General features: G+C 37.8%; 1 protein-coding gene across 5 annotated transcripts in view; it reads right to left on the bottom strand.

Annotated features, from left to right (window-relative positions):
- LCOR (ligand dependent nuclear receptor corepressor) overlaps positions 1-17,063 on the bottom strand; it is an 89,362-nt gene that overhangs the window by 23,056 nt on the left and 49,243 nt on the right. For 2 of the 5 annotated variants that reach the window (XM_014250274.2, XM_014250275.2), the window contains exons 5-6: positions 15,807-16,094; positions 12,811-12,904 (exon numbers count right to left, since the gene is read on the bottom strand). In XM_014250274.2, the coding sequence (XP_014105749.1) occupies positions 12,811-12,904; positions 15,807-16,094 (382 nt within the window). Of the gene's footprint in view, positions 1-552; positions 10,051-12,810; positions 12,905-15,806; positions 16,095-17,063 lie in introns of those variants that run through there. The other 3 variants (XM_005520673.3, XM_088060064.1, XM_088060066.1) reach the window with 3 other exon arrangements.

The raw sequence follows: 17,063 nt of genomic DNA on the forward strand, positions 1-17,063 counted from the left end.
TCTGCTGCCCAAACCGGTGCTCTGCCCGCTGCCACCCCACAGCCCAAAACCGACCCACACCAGGCTCGGGCCACGCTTCCACTGCCTCTGTGCCTACCTTGGCTCATTACTAAGTGCTCAGTGAACATCACTACACCACCTTTTATTCTCCCTCCTGAGAGATTGTTTGTTCTTCACTGGATAAATTATTTACCATTAAGGAAATTAAGGTGGCCAGTAGGGAAGCACAAATTAGAGTACGGCAGTTCATGAGACTGGGCTGCTATGAGACAGCGTTTCAGCTTTCACATGTATTCCCTACCCAGCTGCTAAAGCAGCTTTATCGTCAATCCTATTTAGGACAAGAACCCAACGGAGTATGGAGCTCAGTCCCGCAGCCAGAAATTGCTTTACCTTCTATTTCACTTCCTCCCCTGCTTCTCCCCCCTTGTGATAGTTTGCATCTCATATCCTTGGGCTACTAGTACAGGCATTTAGAAAGCACATTAGAAACAACAGAATTGGAACCCCTCGAAGTTTTTCACAACAAAATTTATTAGAAGAATAGTGGTTTTGAAAAGTCTAGCATCCAGTGAAAACTACCATACACAACGTTACAGCTGGGAATGTGTTTCCAAAATGACATGGTCAAATAATACAATGGAGCCATTAAATCTTACACATGCACAACAAGAGAATTAGCGCTTTGACATACAATGCAAAAAATAAATGGACCACATGAAATAAAAATTTAAAAGTACTTATCACATACATTAAGACACAGCTTATTTAGTCCAGTCAAAAAATCAGAACTGCATTAAAAAAATTAATGTAGTGCAATCAAACCAAAAACCTTAATTTGTGATCATAAGTGCTCTACTACATAAAACATTGATCATAGCAAGGAACAAAAAATTCAAATCACACAGTACAAAAAAAATCTGTAAATAAATATAAACTACAGTACAAGAGAAATATTAAATTATACAATTCCGTCAAACTGTAAACAGTATATTGAAATGAGGTCCATAAGAGTAAAGGGGGGGTTCCTGTTTTTTTTTCCCATGACACTTGAACTTCTAGAGGTCAGAGAGAAATGCCATTTTCCATACTCTTCAAAGACTATGGGTTACATAAATAGAAAGAGAAGACTTTTTAGATGTAAAGTGTCAAATAATATAGCAGAGGTGTTGCTGACTTGCGACTGCCAACAGACCACCATGAAGGCAGAACAGCAGATTTTAGTTTCAGGCTTGGCCTCCGGGTGAGCATAGCACAGAGGCCTGGCACTGCAGGTGTTCGGTGAATAGCGCTCACCTTAGAAAGGAGGCACCTCGTGAGCTCTGGTCCTACCCAGGAGGTGGAAGTAATTATGGACAACCTGGACCTCTGCTGATTATCTGACAGGTTTACACGCTTGTCATACAAACACCAACTTTGGCAGAACAATTACTAATAAACTCAAAGCACTCCCGGCCCATTGGTTTCCATCACAGTGGCCAGTGCACAGAATTCTCTAAGGACATTGCATAACTAGAGTGTAGAGGTCAGACAGCCAAGGACCCGTGCTTGAGGTTAGAAGTAGTTATGGTGAGAGAGAAGCAAGAGCCACGTTAAGAAGCTGCCTCTGCTGTTCACAGAAGCAACTGGGAATGTATTTCATTTTTAGCTGCGCTGGCTAGTAGTGGCATTTTAAAATATATAAGTTTAAGATAACATATATACTATATATGTATATAATATAATACATATTATATAATATACATAGGAATTTCTTACAATACATACCAGGAACCCCCACGCGATCTGCTCAGTAGTAATAACTGAATATACAGAATGCCACTATAAGTGTCTGAGGCACTGTGTGCTGGAGAGTAAATATGCAGCTTTAAAATCCGTTTGGCTGAGTTATACCTGGATACCTGAACTGAGTTTTAAGTTGACATTCATCAAGGATGTGCTATCAGCACGTCAAAAGAAAAGCAAAACAAAATACAAGTCACTGCTAGGTTTAAGAAGAGAGTACAAGTACCTGAATTGAGTGAGGATAGTGTGTAAACTGTCCCTGAGGGTTTTTAAACAGTGTGTGTACAAGTTGGATTCCTAAGAACATTAGTTTAAACTTACATTGCGGACTGATAAAATACCAATGTCTGACAATTTAACAAGTGGAGGTTAAAAAGAGTTATGAGCAAACACTCAAAACATTTTATACATTTTAAAGCAGCAGTAAGCTGCTGTAAGCATACATCCCATCAGTAAGAGCAAGACGTGGGACTCAGATAAAGGTTTCTATTTGCAAAAAGCCCATCATATATCGATAAGTAAAGAATATTCACCTGCTAAATTAGAATGCAACTAGTTACAGACTAGCAATTCAAGATTAATTTTTTAATCAAATACTTTGCTATACTTTGCTATTACATACTAAAATTCCTTAAGCTCACTAATGCTGGTATTCTAATCTATTTTTTTTTAAATGTTCCCCCTTCATTTAAGAAATATACCATTCCACAACTTAAACATTAAGATCCATTTTCAGTCCTCAGATGTAAAAAGCATGTCAATGAGTTTATATTAAAAATTTACATGGTAAAAAGGCTTGAATTTCAGCCAGAGATTCTAAATACTACTCATTCCCTGAAGGCATAAGGGAGAAAGAATCCCTACCCATTATTTTTGTGATATAGTTTTCAACTGAACATTAAACAATGGTCAAAAATGTTTATTTTTTTCAGTTTGGGAAACTTCCCTTCCCTACCCATCATCCCAGATTCCCAATGTTAAGCCCTGAAATGGCCTACTGAAATGATCAGTTAAAAATACCAGGCATGTATATATACATCCCCTGCCTGAACTCCAGAAAATTTGTTGTACTGGTCTTTAAAAGACAGATTAATATCCCAAGAGACCTTGTGATCTGACCTGACAAGATGTTAATGATCGTAGATTGTATATCTGAAATCTCATAACCTGAAGACCAGATTTAATTAAGACTCTGGCATTGTAACAGAAAAAGTGCTGCAGTTATTTATCCCTTTTCTGGTACTTTAGAATAGGTCAGACAAGTGCTTTTTATAGTGACAGTAGAAGTTTACATGCTTTCACGCAGGCATAAAAAGTATTATCTGCAAAACTATTTGAGAAATGTAGCACCAAGTAATTGATAAACTGTAAGTAGCTCTAGTAGTATCCTCATTATTTCTGAGTAGGAAAAAATATTAAGATAAACTGTGCTAGGTGATGATGAGAGAAATTGTTTTTGATGTTAACTTTTCCTGCTCCAGTCAGAATGAAGCCTTTGTCTTAATCCCTGCTCTGTAAGGTAGTTATCATCTTGAGTCCTCCTAAATTATACTTACCAATTCAGTAGAGGCAAGCACAGGGGCACAGGTCAGGATGTTTGTTTCTGAGAAGGTAAATTAAATGCCCTGGACAGGCTGAAAAAAACCTCCTTCCTAGTACATCACCCAGGAAAACTGATTTTGCAACTGGGCTAAGAGATTTTTGTGAGAATTAAATAAAGCTCCCTTAATACGAAGGTTTTTACGATAATACCTGAATATAGGCATAATTCAGTAGGACATGAGGTCCAAAACTGAGGTCCAAAACTGCTGCTGTAATACTGGTTTAGAGACTTGGCCTCAGTCAAAGAAAGAACAGGAAAGAGCAAGAGAGATGGACACTGGAATGCTCCAAGTACTTAACAGCTTTTTCTGGCATACATGAAGTACACCTACAGATCATTTTGAGTTTGTAATATCTCTCTGCCTAGTGGTCACCACAGCACACTGTGTTTATACACTGGATAATCTGAAATGCGTTACTATAGTGGCTACTTTATCTGCTACATTCATCACAACTGCATACAACTAGCAGTGCAGATTTTCAGGTTTCTGAAGGTTCAAATTACTGAATTTTCAATATAATTCAAGATCAAGTAGAAACCTTTATAGTACCAAAACAAGTCTCAAAATTATTTTCTTACAGCTTTCTAAAACAATATTAGCCAACATTATGTACTGATGCCAAGAAAAACAACATTGAACTAGACTGAAATTACATTTAATTTCTGAAACATTTGTGGGGAATACGTAAAGGTTTTTGATCCTCATGAAAATGAGGGAAACAACCCTTCCCATCCTACTTCTAACATTTGGCAGAGAATTTAAGCTATTTAACATATTGTGACAAATCTTTCACTAAGGTTAATAATTTGCCTTTGTAAGATTTTGGACTGCAGTAAGAGTATGCATTCTTATACTGAAGAGTTGAAATTTTGTCTTCACTGAAGAAAGAGGTCTTTATATTACAGATGCAGACACACTGTTTTTGAGAAAAAAGGGAACAGCAGAGTGCTCCCTTCACTCCTTGGACACTGTGTTCTTCTCCTAAGACTCAAGGACATCTTAAGAGCATTACTTGAAAGTAAACTGGAAACACATGGCAATTCCAGTTTTGCCTGTATAACAATCGTTGCAGATGATACAAAAAGCAATTCAATCAGAACTAAAAAGTTGTTTCACAAAGCTTACTCAACCCTAAAGCCCCTGAATCACTTTGCCAGCTCCCATGAATTTCCAGGGAAAGGCAATGTACTCCCAAGTACTCATGGAAGAAATATTTAGATGCAAATGTTGGCCTGCCACAAGACAAAGCACAGACTATTCTTTGTCTGCTCTTACTCAGTCTAAACACAAGTGCAGTTACCTCCCGTGTTTAGGAATATCCTCCAGCAGTGGAATGTTCTACAAAAGAGGTCGTGCAGGAGTTGTGAGAGAACACAGAAACTGAACACCCTTACTAGAGGCATTATCCTATCTGTACCCCTGCATTGTAAAAAAGAATTTTTTCTCCAATTGCCAAAAAAGTTCAGAGTTTGAATTCAGGTCTAGCAGTAGGGTTGGTAATGCAAGCATCAAGATTATGAGTTCTGCAACAAAAGAGAAAATAAAGGCATACCTGTATTGCTTATGAAGCAACTTCTCCTGTGCAACAGGGAAAAAATGAGAAATTCTAAAGGAAACTGTCTTGAACCTTTAGAAAATAATCAGGGAATGACTGGAAAATAAATTATCTTTAGACAGAAATAAAAACAAGTCCAGAAACGTGTCCCTACAATATCTAACTGGAAACGTTCAACTCTATAGCTGTACTCAAGCATTACAGCCACAATAATGCCTACAACACTGTGGAATGAGGATCCAGCTGGCTGAAAGTGAGGTAATAGTTTGTAATAGGTCAGAGTTCTAAAAAAGCACTTTTACATCTTACAAATCCAAATTAAAAAAAAAAAAAAAAAGGACACATTTCATACATGTTGGGCTTTCTCACCAGAACTGTACGATAATTAACTCCACACCAGGACCCCTACCACACTAAGCCTTACTCATCTTCAATTATATGCTGCAGCAAAGATTTACCAAGCAACACCTAAACTTCAGTACAATATGAAACTTCGATTCTTAAAACTTTATACACACAAAATATAAAATTACTTTTCTAGGATGGGGTAGGGGAGGGGGATTCTCCTTCATGGTACTTGGACTGAAAAACTAGTTTTCAGAGACTGCCACAAATATAATTCACAGTTTCTTGCTGTCAGGCTTTTTCAGCTACATCAACGTAGTACACAACAATACTGTTAAGTCCAATAACTACATCGGATGGACATTCTCGGGAATAAGAGAAAACTAGTGACAAAAAATACCCGAAAGGTCTCCTCCTAACAACGTCTTGATTTTTACAGGGTTGCAGTTTGTCTATGTTACACGTTAATGCGATCTCAGAAGAGCAGCAGGAGAAGGCTTTAAAAAAAAAAAAAAAAAAAAATATCTTTCTCCTGTCCAAGTGATCCAAGTAACATAAGCATCCACTTACCAGAAATAAGATGAGAAACAAGGCTTTTGTTACAAAGACCGCAGTGAACCACACCTTCCCACACCAAAATATGGTCAACCAGGGATTTTGGCCATGCAAACTGCTGGTCAGCAGAAAATTAAGCATGCTAATGGACAAACATTAATTCCAATCCTATATTTAAAATGATCCCAAATACTACTAGTTAGCTACACTGAAAGCGCCTGCAAAAAATATGTAGTGAAAAAGGAAACAAAATCTTAGTGATCACTGCAGCACTTAGAGTGATACTAGTCTTAAGTGATGAATCACCTCAGAGAAAATACGTTAGATGGGACTTTGAAACAAAAAAGTAACATTAAAAGGTGCACCTGAATATTACAGACTAAATTTACAAAACCTACAATAAGGTAAAATATATATCTTTTGAATATTCAGCAGCTTTTTTTTAAATTTGTTTTTATTTTTTGAGAGGCTCATGAAACTTTAAAAAGGGACCACTAACTAATCTCAACCATGCTTCACAAAACAATAATGGCTATTTCATATTGCAGTTACCAATGTAATGCAATTAGTGCTTAAAAAATAATCTACACTTTTTCTTTTTTTTCCTTTTTAAACAGAGACCTTTGGAGGAAATACGGTTGTTCAAAAGCTTCTCGAAAAAGAAAGATTACCTGAATATTAAGTTATCACAGATCAAGTGTTGTGTTTAAAAGCTTTGCAGTTATGAGTATTACAATCTTCAGGTCTCAGGACATTTAAACTGAGAAAGTTACGTGTTTGGTTTGTTGTTGTTTTTTTTTTTTTTTAAATCCACTTTCTAACCAAAGCAAATAAAGAGTACTCAACTTCTCACTATCTATTTACAATTCTTAGCCTACAGTCTGAAATGACAAGACAAATTCTCTTTTAAAACTGCAGCATGAAAGGGTAGGCACACCATTCTTCTGCTGCACGATTGTCACCCACTTAAACATACACATACAAAATATTTATGTTAGTAAAATGAGCACTCCACGTACACTACAGTGACAAGTTTTATAAAACTCAACTCGTGTTTCTTAAATAAGGACAACTGCAAAAGGTTAAACCTCTCTCAAGAGTAAAACTGTGTTACTTTTTCTTTTTTTTTTAACTTGCAACAAACTTTCTACCATAACCTCCAACAGCAGATGAAACCACACCTTAAACTGCGCCTTTATTGCAATCACCAGCTAAACTGGAACGTATTGCAGAGTTTACATACTGCTACTGAGCTTAAACTGCTTTAAATGCCATGGTGACAACTAGAAAGCTACAAGGAACCAGGATTTTGAGGACTAAAATATATTAAGTAAACAAAAATAAAGTATACTTGGGGCCAAATGCCCAATCCATTTTAAGAATGAGCAGTGCATATTTAAAACAACAGCAATGGTGTGCCTAACCTTTGAAAATATGAAGTTGCTGGGGAAGGGGAGACGCTAATAGAATCAATTGTTCCAGAAGTCATTCAGCATCCCTAGGGCTACCTAGGCCACCCTCCCATGAACTTTGAGAAATCACTTTCACTGACATCACTTAATGTTCTCACACAAAAACTCCAATGCTTCTTTTGGTTGTGCAAATGGGGAAATAAAAAAATGGTAATTCTATCTACCTTTTGCACAGATTAAGACCAAATTGCTTCTACCTGAAGAACCAGCAATTACGATTTGGTCATGTTGTGGTAAACCCAGTAAGCTCCACTTAGTTACTGACCACTCCCGCAGAAAGTATCAAAGATAAAAGTTCAGTACAAAACTTAGCCTGGATCTCCATGTAATCATAAAGATATCACAATATTGAAAAAAACCCCAGATTTGTGGTTTACGGAGTGCTTTTTTTTTTATGGTGTTTAAATGCTTATTCTAGCATGTGCTAAACCACTATCAAAATAGATTAAATAAAAACAACAACAAAAAAGCAGGACTTAAATAAATTCCTGCTACTGGCAACTGTAATATTTAAAAAGGAAACACCCATTCACTGAGTGTTCGACCCTGACAGTATTACAGATAGATATGATGCAGAGCCTGAATTAGATCAGGCTACCAGTGTTTTACTTCTTCCCTGAACATTAACAAGCTCCTTCACTAATGTGGATATTTGGGCAGACTACTGAGGTTGTAATGTTTGAGATCACCATTTTGTGGGCTATTTTTTTTCCTTTTTTTTTTTTTTTTTTTTAAGTATCACAGTAGTTTGTTACACAAATCCCCCATCCCTGGATTAGAGTCATTTAAACTAGCTGTTGGGACCACATAGTTTAGTAAACTAAGAATCAAGTCTGTAAAAAGTGTAAAGGTCACAAAGAACCATAGTTCTGGTATAATGAGGCATACCCTAATACATCATTTAGTGTACCCTGGCTGCTCCTGACCGTGAGAAGCTTGTCTTCCGTGAGATAAGGCTACATCCTCAAGCAGGTGAGTCTAAATATCACCCTTCAAAAACACCAAATAAAATTACAGCAAAGGTAGTGTTATAAATAATTAACTGACATTATCTGAAGGTAGTGTATGTAAGTTTTCCCTCCCCTCCCCTCCGGGTGAGCACTAAGCAGACAACAAATGGTAAGTAAGGTTAATTTAGAAAGAAAACAGTGGAGAGCCTAATTAGACCCAATTGATTATCTATCTAGGTGACAAATCTGAGTTCAAGAGAGGTACCATTCCTAAATAATTTGATTTAGCTCAAATCTTTCCATCAACTGGATCAACAAAAATAAGGGGGGAAAAAAGATTTCTGAAACATTTTTGAAGAATGACAGTCTGGTTTTCATTTGAAAATTGCCTGGTTTTAGGAGAGTGTCAGTTTAAAAAAGTGGACTTATTTCTATAAAGGCAGATATGAAAAATCCAACATCAGAAGTTCAGGCAGGCTCTACAAGCAAGATGTCCACTTCTACAGATCTGCATTCTTTGTGAGGTAACTCAATTCTCTATTACAGAGAAACATGCAAAAGGCAAAAGAAAAAGAAGAAAGAAAGAAAGAGGGCAGTGGGCAGGTGAAGGAGGGAAACTGCGCCATACCAGGCTGGAAAAATTTACAAATGTGACATTCAGAGCACATCTTTCACCTGTGTTCACATAAGTCTATGCTAAACTGCAAAGGAAAGAGCACTGCAGTAAACAGGAGACTCAGGTGCGCTCAGTGATGGTTGAACTATGCAGTAGTGCTCACCCAGTTTGCAAAGTAATTGGCACTCTACAACATCCCTATTCATCCTTCAATTCATTCGCACTTTGTGCTGCTTCTCCCTGGGGATCTAATTCAATCTTTACTGAAACATCCTGCCCCTCCGACCTCATTAATTTCATTTTTTTCTTTGGAGGGTTTTTCAAAGTGCCCAGCCTCTCTTTAACTTTGTACTCCAGTGTACTGTGGGGGATCCCATAAATACTCTGAGCTTTGGAAACACTCATTTTCCCGCTCATAACCACAGAGATTGCTTCCTCCAGTATCTCGCTGTTGTACTGTCTGTATCTCCCTCTTTTCTTCCTAGGTTGCTTGGAGCCAGGATCTCCCTCTTGATCTGAGGTGGGATATGGCTGTCCAGAGGTAGACTGCTCAGCATCTGAGCCCCAGGAATCTGGTCCAGCATCCAGCAAACTTCTCCTATTTTGTTTTGGAAGGATAGCCCTTAACTTTTTGCTAAGCGCGCTCTCCGTTTGTGAACCCATTACCAAAGAGCTATAGCTGTACTGGTCACCAGTGCGGGACTCCCATGAAAGGTCCATGCCTCGAACTTGTGGTATCTTTAAATCCACAGGAGATGAATGGCTCACGTCCTTTTTCCCATCCTGTTTAGTTTGAAGTGCCATTTTTTGAAAGGCAGAGTTTTCTGTAAGAAAAGGAAGGTCACTGATGTTGCTGAGTGCACCATTTCCCCTGAATTTCATGCGGCTGAAATTGAATTCGTAGTGTGGTTTTGCCCAAGAAGCCTCCCTGGATAATATTAAGTGCTGTCCATGATTCTGTAGTCCAGATGGCCCATGGCTGGCAGCTGTAGAAAACTGGTTTCTGCTCAGCAGTTCTTCACTAATCTGGAGTGATCGAGCCAGCGGTACTTTAAGAGATGTGGAGTGGCCATAACCTTCCCTGGTTCCATCCTGCAAGCTTCTTGGAGGTACCCCATCACCACTCTGTAGTCCCTCCGGATGGTGCTGGCTGGGTCTCCCAGGTCGCCTAATTGGATGGAAGGAAACTGATGTGAGCAGGACTTGCACAGGTAGGGAGGGATGGGTGAGGGGGCCACTCCTTTATTAGAAGGCCTTGCTTGGGTAACATCACTTTTTGTGTTATTTATTTTTCTCTAAATTTTTTTTTATTACTTTAATTTTTTTTTAAGTCTCAGCATCAGTCAGTTTTAAAACTTGTTCGCAAAAAAAGAGAAGCTTTTTGGGCAAAGAAAAATGAAACCTGTTGGCTGGTCTCTGGTTGGGTTCACAAATTCTCGGAGTAGAAAAGACTTCGCGCAAGCGTCTGAAAATAGCACCTTAATTACAAAGTAGTAATCAATCGCCATAGATCTACACACAACTGTGTTACTGGTGTGACGTTACCACTAAACAAGCACAGTAATAAAAGAGTAAGCCAAAGTGCAACATATTCAACATGCATATATGACTGTCACCTGCAGTATCTACACATAGGTGGAAACCCTGGATAGTGTTTGCTTACATTATATTCAAGAATTGCTGCTCAGGATAAAAGAAAAAGCTTAGCAGGCCTCAAAGGTATTTGCCTGACTTTCATTAAGCACGAAATATGAAAGCTGGGATACTGTGGATCACAAAGAAAAACGCTGCATTATACTAGACTTACCAAACTGCTCTCTTAACAACTAATTGCATATATACACGGCCCTGAATCTCATTTCATATAAAGCATGGCTAGGAAAAGGAAGATCTAAGCTCCAACTGTCATCCAGATCAAGGGTTAACAAAAAAAAAAAAAAAAAGGAAAGAAAGAAAAAAAAAAAAAGCAGTATGTATTTTTACCATTTCCCTTTCATCACAAGGGTTCTTTCTATGGAATTAAGTACTACTGCTGCAGAGAATCACATCTATTTTAATGCTTTGATTGCTTAGCCCCCTGTAGTTATTAAGTCACATTGGTTTCAAAATCCACCTCCAAATTTCTCCATGTTCAGCATACAAATTAACAAAGAGAATCTATTTTAATGCTCTGGGACACTATACTGGTGTAAAGCCCTCTGGCTAAGTTGGCATTACCTAAGGATAGGACACACAGTACTGAAAAGCTACATTATTTTTAACATCACACTGGAATTAAAAGAAGTCTTTAGAGAAAAGACATCCACTGAAAGAACCTGGCATGTAACATACACAATGCTTGATAAACATGCTGCTCACTTCTCCCCAGGATGTGACAAGTCATAGGATGTGCACAAGAAAAGTCAACAAGGATTCAGAACAAAATCCAGAGAAATGGATCAAAGTTTGCAGTTCCAGAGAACCCTCTCAGACAATGTGCATTCTCCACCCCTTCTACAGCATGTATCAGCATCACAGTGTACAGCAGTGATTCTACACCTAAATAAAGGTCATATTGGCAGCTAACAGAGGGTTACACCTGAACTTAGTGATGTTAAACAAACTGCAGCCAGCCTCATATACCACACACCTGTACAAGTAACCACAGGTGCCAGTATGCCGCATCCTCTCTGGACACACAGGACTGAGCAGGACAGTGCCAGATGCCGGCCCTGCCATTCCTGTGTGTTGGACTTTGGCCCCCACTTGATTCACAAACAAGGGAACAAACAATAGAGAGCCTCAGTGGCTTATGCTGCCTTCCTGGGCAAATAAAGATGGAAATAACCTGTTCAGAATTAAAAGAGAAGTGGGGAAAGTTTATGCTAAAGAATTGTAAAAAGTATTAAGAGTAAATTTTAAGGAAGGATTTAAGTATTAATAGAAATATTAAACAGAAATCTTGAAAGGAAAAAACAGAGACAGAAATATTTTTCCAAAGAAAACTGCAAAAATTCAATCAGCTGTTATCAGTATATGGGATTGGTAGTGGAAGAGGGTTGCTAGCTGAGATTTTCAAGTTTTTCAAAGGCTACCATAAAGCTAAATCCAGCAATTTATAGCACTTTAAACCATATACTATTTCTGTACTTCAATAAAAAAATATTTGCTCACAGTAGCTTCAAGATAATCAACACCCAAAACTCCTCTGAGTCCCAGTCAGCCTCTCCAGTACAACCCTAAGAGTAAAGGGTTTCTAAATGTATGCAAATGGTGACCATTAGAAATACAAAACCTAAAGATTTTTTTTTATTTACCAGCATTTCACACTTTGAACTGTTTAGGAAAGAGTAGTATACCACATACTTCGTGATTATTTTTTAAAAAATCTTGTTCAGTACTACAGAACAATCGCAAATCCAAAGTTACATTTAAAGTTTTCTGAACTACTAGACTTCCTGCCCCATGTCCTTTTCTAAGCTTTGGTTTAAGCTAGGGAATATTAACAAAAATCATGCAGTGATTTAAATCTAATTCAGCATGGTTTATCACCCAAATAATTGTTACCTCTAAAATAAACTTTCCTGTTAGCTAACTTTGCCCTAAGTGAAATGAAGTCTAATACTGCAAAGCCTCTAAAACTCCTCATGCATTTAAATAAACTCACATCTCACGGAAATCACCTCTAATAAACCCAGGAAACAGAAAGATCTCTGGCTAAGTACCAAACTGGCCAAAATAACAGACATTAACTGCAAGTTAAACCTGTCTCAGTTGGCAACAACTCTTAATTTGGCAGGTGGGGTGAAGGTATTTGCCAAAGGTACAAATTGAAAACACATTACTCCAAAGGGTTAACACCAAAAGAAAGTTGAAATTAACAGGAACTAAGTACACACTTTTAGTAAAAAACTGTCTTAATATGTCATAGTAAGTTGCTTTCTCTTACCCATTTCCCGAAGTACTGGAGCACCCTGGAGAGTGACTCAGAGAGGTGCTGCCAGCACAAGGACTCTTCTTAGTGGATAAATCAAGCACACCGTCTGTAGAAACAAAAGAATGATTTCAGTGTTTGAAGAAGTAGGATCAGCCATGCTGATCTTGTTTTCAGCTGAAAAGACAAAGCAAGTCATCTGAGCTGAAGTCACTTTTAGCACACAACATTTTTCGATTTATTGTAATTTTAAACACAGCAAAGCTTAGATTTTTTTTTTTTTTTTTGCAATATGGTTTACATGTGACTTCAATATAGTCTTCAGAAATCACAATAAAAATCAAACAAAATTAAAAGTGTATCTGTTACAAGAGACATAGAATAACAAATTACCTACAAGTGACAGTCCTGGATACAACAGAGCCTATCACATAACTACCTCTCAGTGGTCCAGAACTGAGACAATCTACAAGATTCGTCGACCTGAGATATTCATCTTAAAGGGAGGCTGCAAGTCAGTTTTTGGATTGATTTTATTTTTTTATTTTTTTTTTTTAAATCCAAATCCCTTGTAGGAAATTTCACTGAGAATTTCATATTGAAAATTAAATGAACACACATCTAGATGTGAGATTCCTTCTCATGTGGCAGCCAGCTTCATCTTCTTTTTTCATGTCTCCAATGGGTCCCTACTGGAAAACCTGCTGCCTTTCTCCTCTGTTGTGTCATTTTATTCACTCTCTTCCAATGCCAAATTGGTTTTCCTGTTAGACTGCTTCCTCCACTTTCACTAACAGCACTTCCTCATGCTCCCCCCATGCTCTCCTGCGAACCCTTATGTAAATTCTGCACTTATAGGCACCAGAAAAGGGAGCATGTTTCACCAGAAAAGCTTTGCTCCTGCTGCGCTGAAGCAGGTTGAAATTATGGTCATTTTAATAAGGGCAACACTGTCATTGAAGCAGCCCAGCCATCTGAAGTTCCTGGAAACTTCCAAACGAGGAAGTTATGAGGCAAACATAAATGAAACCTTGTTGGCAGAGTGAACTTGAGACTTATCAGAGCTCCTCACTCATTCCTTCTAATCAAGTGAATACCACCCAACACAAGAACAATGTAAGACAGCTTTCAGATTGCTTAAAGTTCTCATTTGACATATGGAGAAAAAACACGATAAACAGTGAACTAGAATTAACTTATGGAAAGCTGTTCCACCCACTGCATTTGGGAACACACCATAACCCAAACTTAAGCAAGCAGAAAACTAAATTTTCCTTTTGAACAACACTTATGCAGGCACAAGAGACACAGACTGGGTCAACTCCTTCCTTCTTTTCAAGAGGCTGGACAGCACAGGCAGCTGCTGGAGGCATTTGCATCCATGCTTTCTCCCTCAGAAGGGTCAGTATAACCCAGAAGCCCCTGAGGGGAAGCAGGGCCAACCTCACACCCTAGGGAGAAGCTAACTAGCTGGGTTCCCCTCAACCCACTAGAACAAAATATAGCACACAGCACGACTAGCAATCTTTCATGACAGCCTCTGAAATCTCTCATTAACAAGTTTGGCAAAATCTCTTTCCAATTATATTAAATGTAAATTGGGAAAAAAATTTACATCAGCAAACAGATTACTGTATAAGTCAATATGCACATGTTCGATTTTCATAACAAGTGTTATGAACATTATACATTATCTTACAGCTTTTTCCATCACATGGTAGCTAAAGAGCAGTTCATGTACGTGCTTTCTTCTTCACCATACCATCCTTCAGTTAAAAAGGAGCAAAGCAAAACTGATTCTCTCCCTCTTCTTTTCAGCAAGAAGTTTAACAATGAAAACAGCTTAACATTTATAAACATACATGCAAAACACACTCACAAAATGCATTTATAATAAAGACAGCTAGAAAAAAATGCCTATCAGCCAACTGTACAGGTCCACATTTCAAGAGAGACACTATTCAACCTCTCACTGCAGTTTGTAACTGAAGTGCAACGACAGCTTTCAGTAGTGTTCTAAGTGCAGTATGTGTCCAGATGTCCAAGCTGCATATTACAGGACACATAAAATTATCCTGATTACAAAAAGCTTCATAAACCAAATTTAAAATAATAAAGAGATACCTACTCATCTGTCCTAGCTAGAAAAAGGTTATTGTTTTTTTATTTTTTCTGTAGGTACCTTTTCCATTTGCAGATGGACAGCCTACTGTGACAGAATAACTTCAAGCACTAACATTTTTCTGAAGAAGGGTAAAGGGTCTAATTTTAATCAGTATGATACACTTAGGATTCAACAGTTTTAGAAAAGAAAAGTTCATATACTATATCACTCACAGAATTTGCTTCTTTAAAAAAAAAGGCATTTTTGATGGAAAGCAAGGTTTTTGAATTAAAATAAGCTCTGAAACACTGTTATGAGTTATTCAATCTGTGCTCTGCATAACAAGTCTATTTTTAAGGTAGAAAAGAGACATTTCTTCCAAATGCACAAACCTGGAAGTTTAGTGCAGTTCATGGGTATCATTTTTATACCCTTCACAAAGCAGTTTCTCACAGAGTTTTAAATGATACTCTTCTCACACCACAACCAGAAAGAAAATAAATCAGCCTTTCAGTCAGACTGTGCACTAACATTCAGAAAACAACGTTATGATTTTCATAACCACATGAACTTCTCTTATCAGCGAGCGTACAGTCTATTTTGGCAGACTGTTTCTTGCAGCTCCCAGTAGGAACAGCACATTTATCCTCAGAGTCTAGAGCATGTCCATCCCCTTTACCCTTCTTCAGAAGAATCTCTCATGTCTATAGGTCTACATTCCTTCAAAAAGTCTCTTCTCTCCCAGCCACACTGAACTTGAGTTCAGTCATTATTTTATTGTAATAACATCTACTACTTTCCCACTTGACATTTTATGCAAAAGTGCAACCTTCTAATTGTCTGTTTCTGTAACAAGAATGCCATTAATGGATTGCCATAGGATGCAAGACACTGGTAAGAGTCCTACCTTGTTCACTAGGTTCTGACTGAGACTTTCTGACAGTAAGGTCCAGAGGTGAGTCTTGGTCAGCCATGAGCAGTTTGCTGAGCACAGGGTTCTGAGCAGTTGCAGCCGTGGGAGAGGAGGCGACCAGAGATGCTTTCAGCAGGCTTTGGTTCTTTGTGCTATTGGGCTGGCTGGAGTCCTGAGTAGAGCTATTTTTTGAGGTATATTCAGCAGCAAACTGTCGGATCATTCGCTGCATGATCTCACGGGCCACTAGGGGAATATTGGGGTCAGAGACCCTAGGACTGTCTGCAAATATTAGAGATTTCTTTTAAGGAAGCACTTTAAGTAAAACAGCTTTTATATTAAGTCATTTTATTTACGAAAAAAAGCCAAAGATAAAATAGTTTCTGTAGAAAATGTACTTTAGTCTTAAAATACCTGAATAAGAACCATTGCTAATTCTGGTACAGCCTTCCCAAAATAACACTTTGCTAAAAGAAATACACAATTTCATATTTTGTTTTAAAATATAAATATATTTGACCAGACCGTTAAGAGGTGTGGAAACAGAAAAGTGCCAAGTAATGGAGCTCATCCAAAGATACTGGACAGGTTATAGAGTGGAAGAATTGCATAACTTACCTGCAGCTACAGAAGGGTAAAATGGTGAATAAAGTTGTGGTAATCCCCCGTAAGTTTACTGAGAAATAAAGCCCTATAGATCTGGTCATTTAAAATTATTCACATGAAGATCAAATGCTCAAGTGTATTCTATCTCATTCTATCTATTCCTTTTGATATTTCAACCATTGTAATCAATGCAGGATCAGGAATTACCTAAAGAACTTGCATATACACAAAACCCCAAGATCTGTCACATGACAAGTAATTCTATTTCTAGAAAAGCTGCTAAATCTATTAGTAAAGGATGTGAAATAGAACAAGTAGATATTCCAACTTATTTATATGAAATAGTGTATAAATAAAAAAATACCTGGGCATGTGGGCAACCCAAACATTTACTGACAAAAATCACTATTTTAGACCAGTAAAATGTGAAAGTAAATCTGTAACTCCTAAATCACAAAAGCTAAGACCTGCCATTTCACTTGAAACACTGTTTTCTGACCAAATCAGTTTTGGGTTTTTTTAAACAAACAAACAAACAAACCCACACCCCAAAAAAACCAAACCAACAACAACCACTAACCACCCACAACACCCACAAAAAAACCCCAAAGCACAGAGAACCACACCACTATTCCAGAAATGGCT

This window comes from Pseudopodoces humilis, chromosome 9 (assembly GCF_049639895.1).
Source record: "Pseudopodoces humilis isolate 2021_Gansu_Grassland_sample_001 chromosome 9, ASM4963989v1, whole genome shotgun sequence".
Classification (NCBI taxonomy): Eukaryota; Metazoa; Chordata; class Aves; order Passeriformes; family Paridae; genus Pseudopodoces; species Pseudopodoces humilis.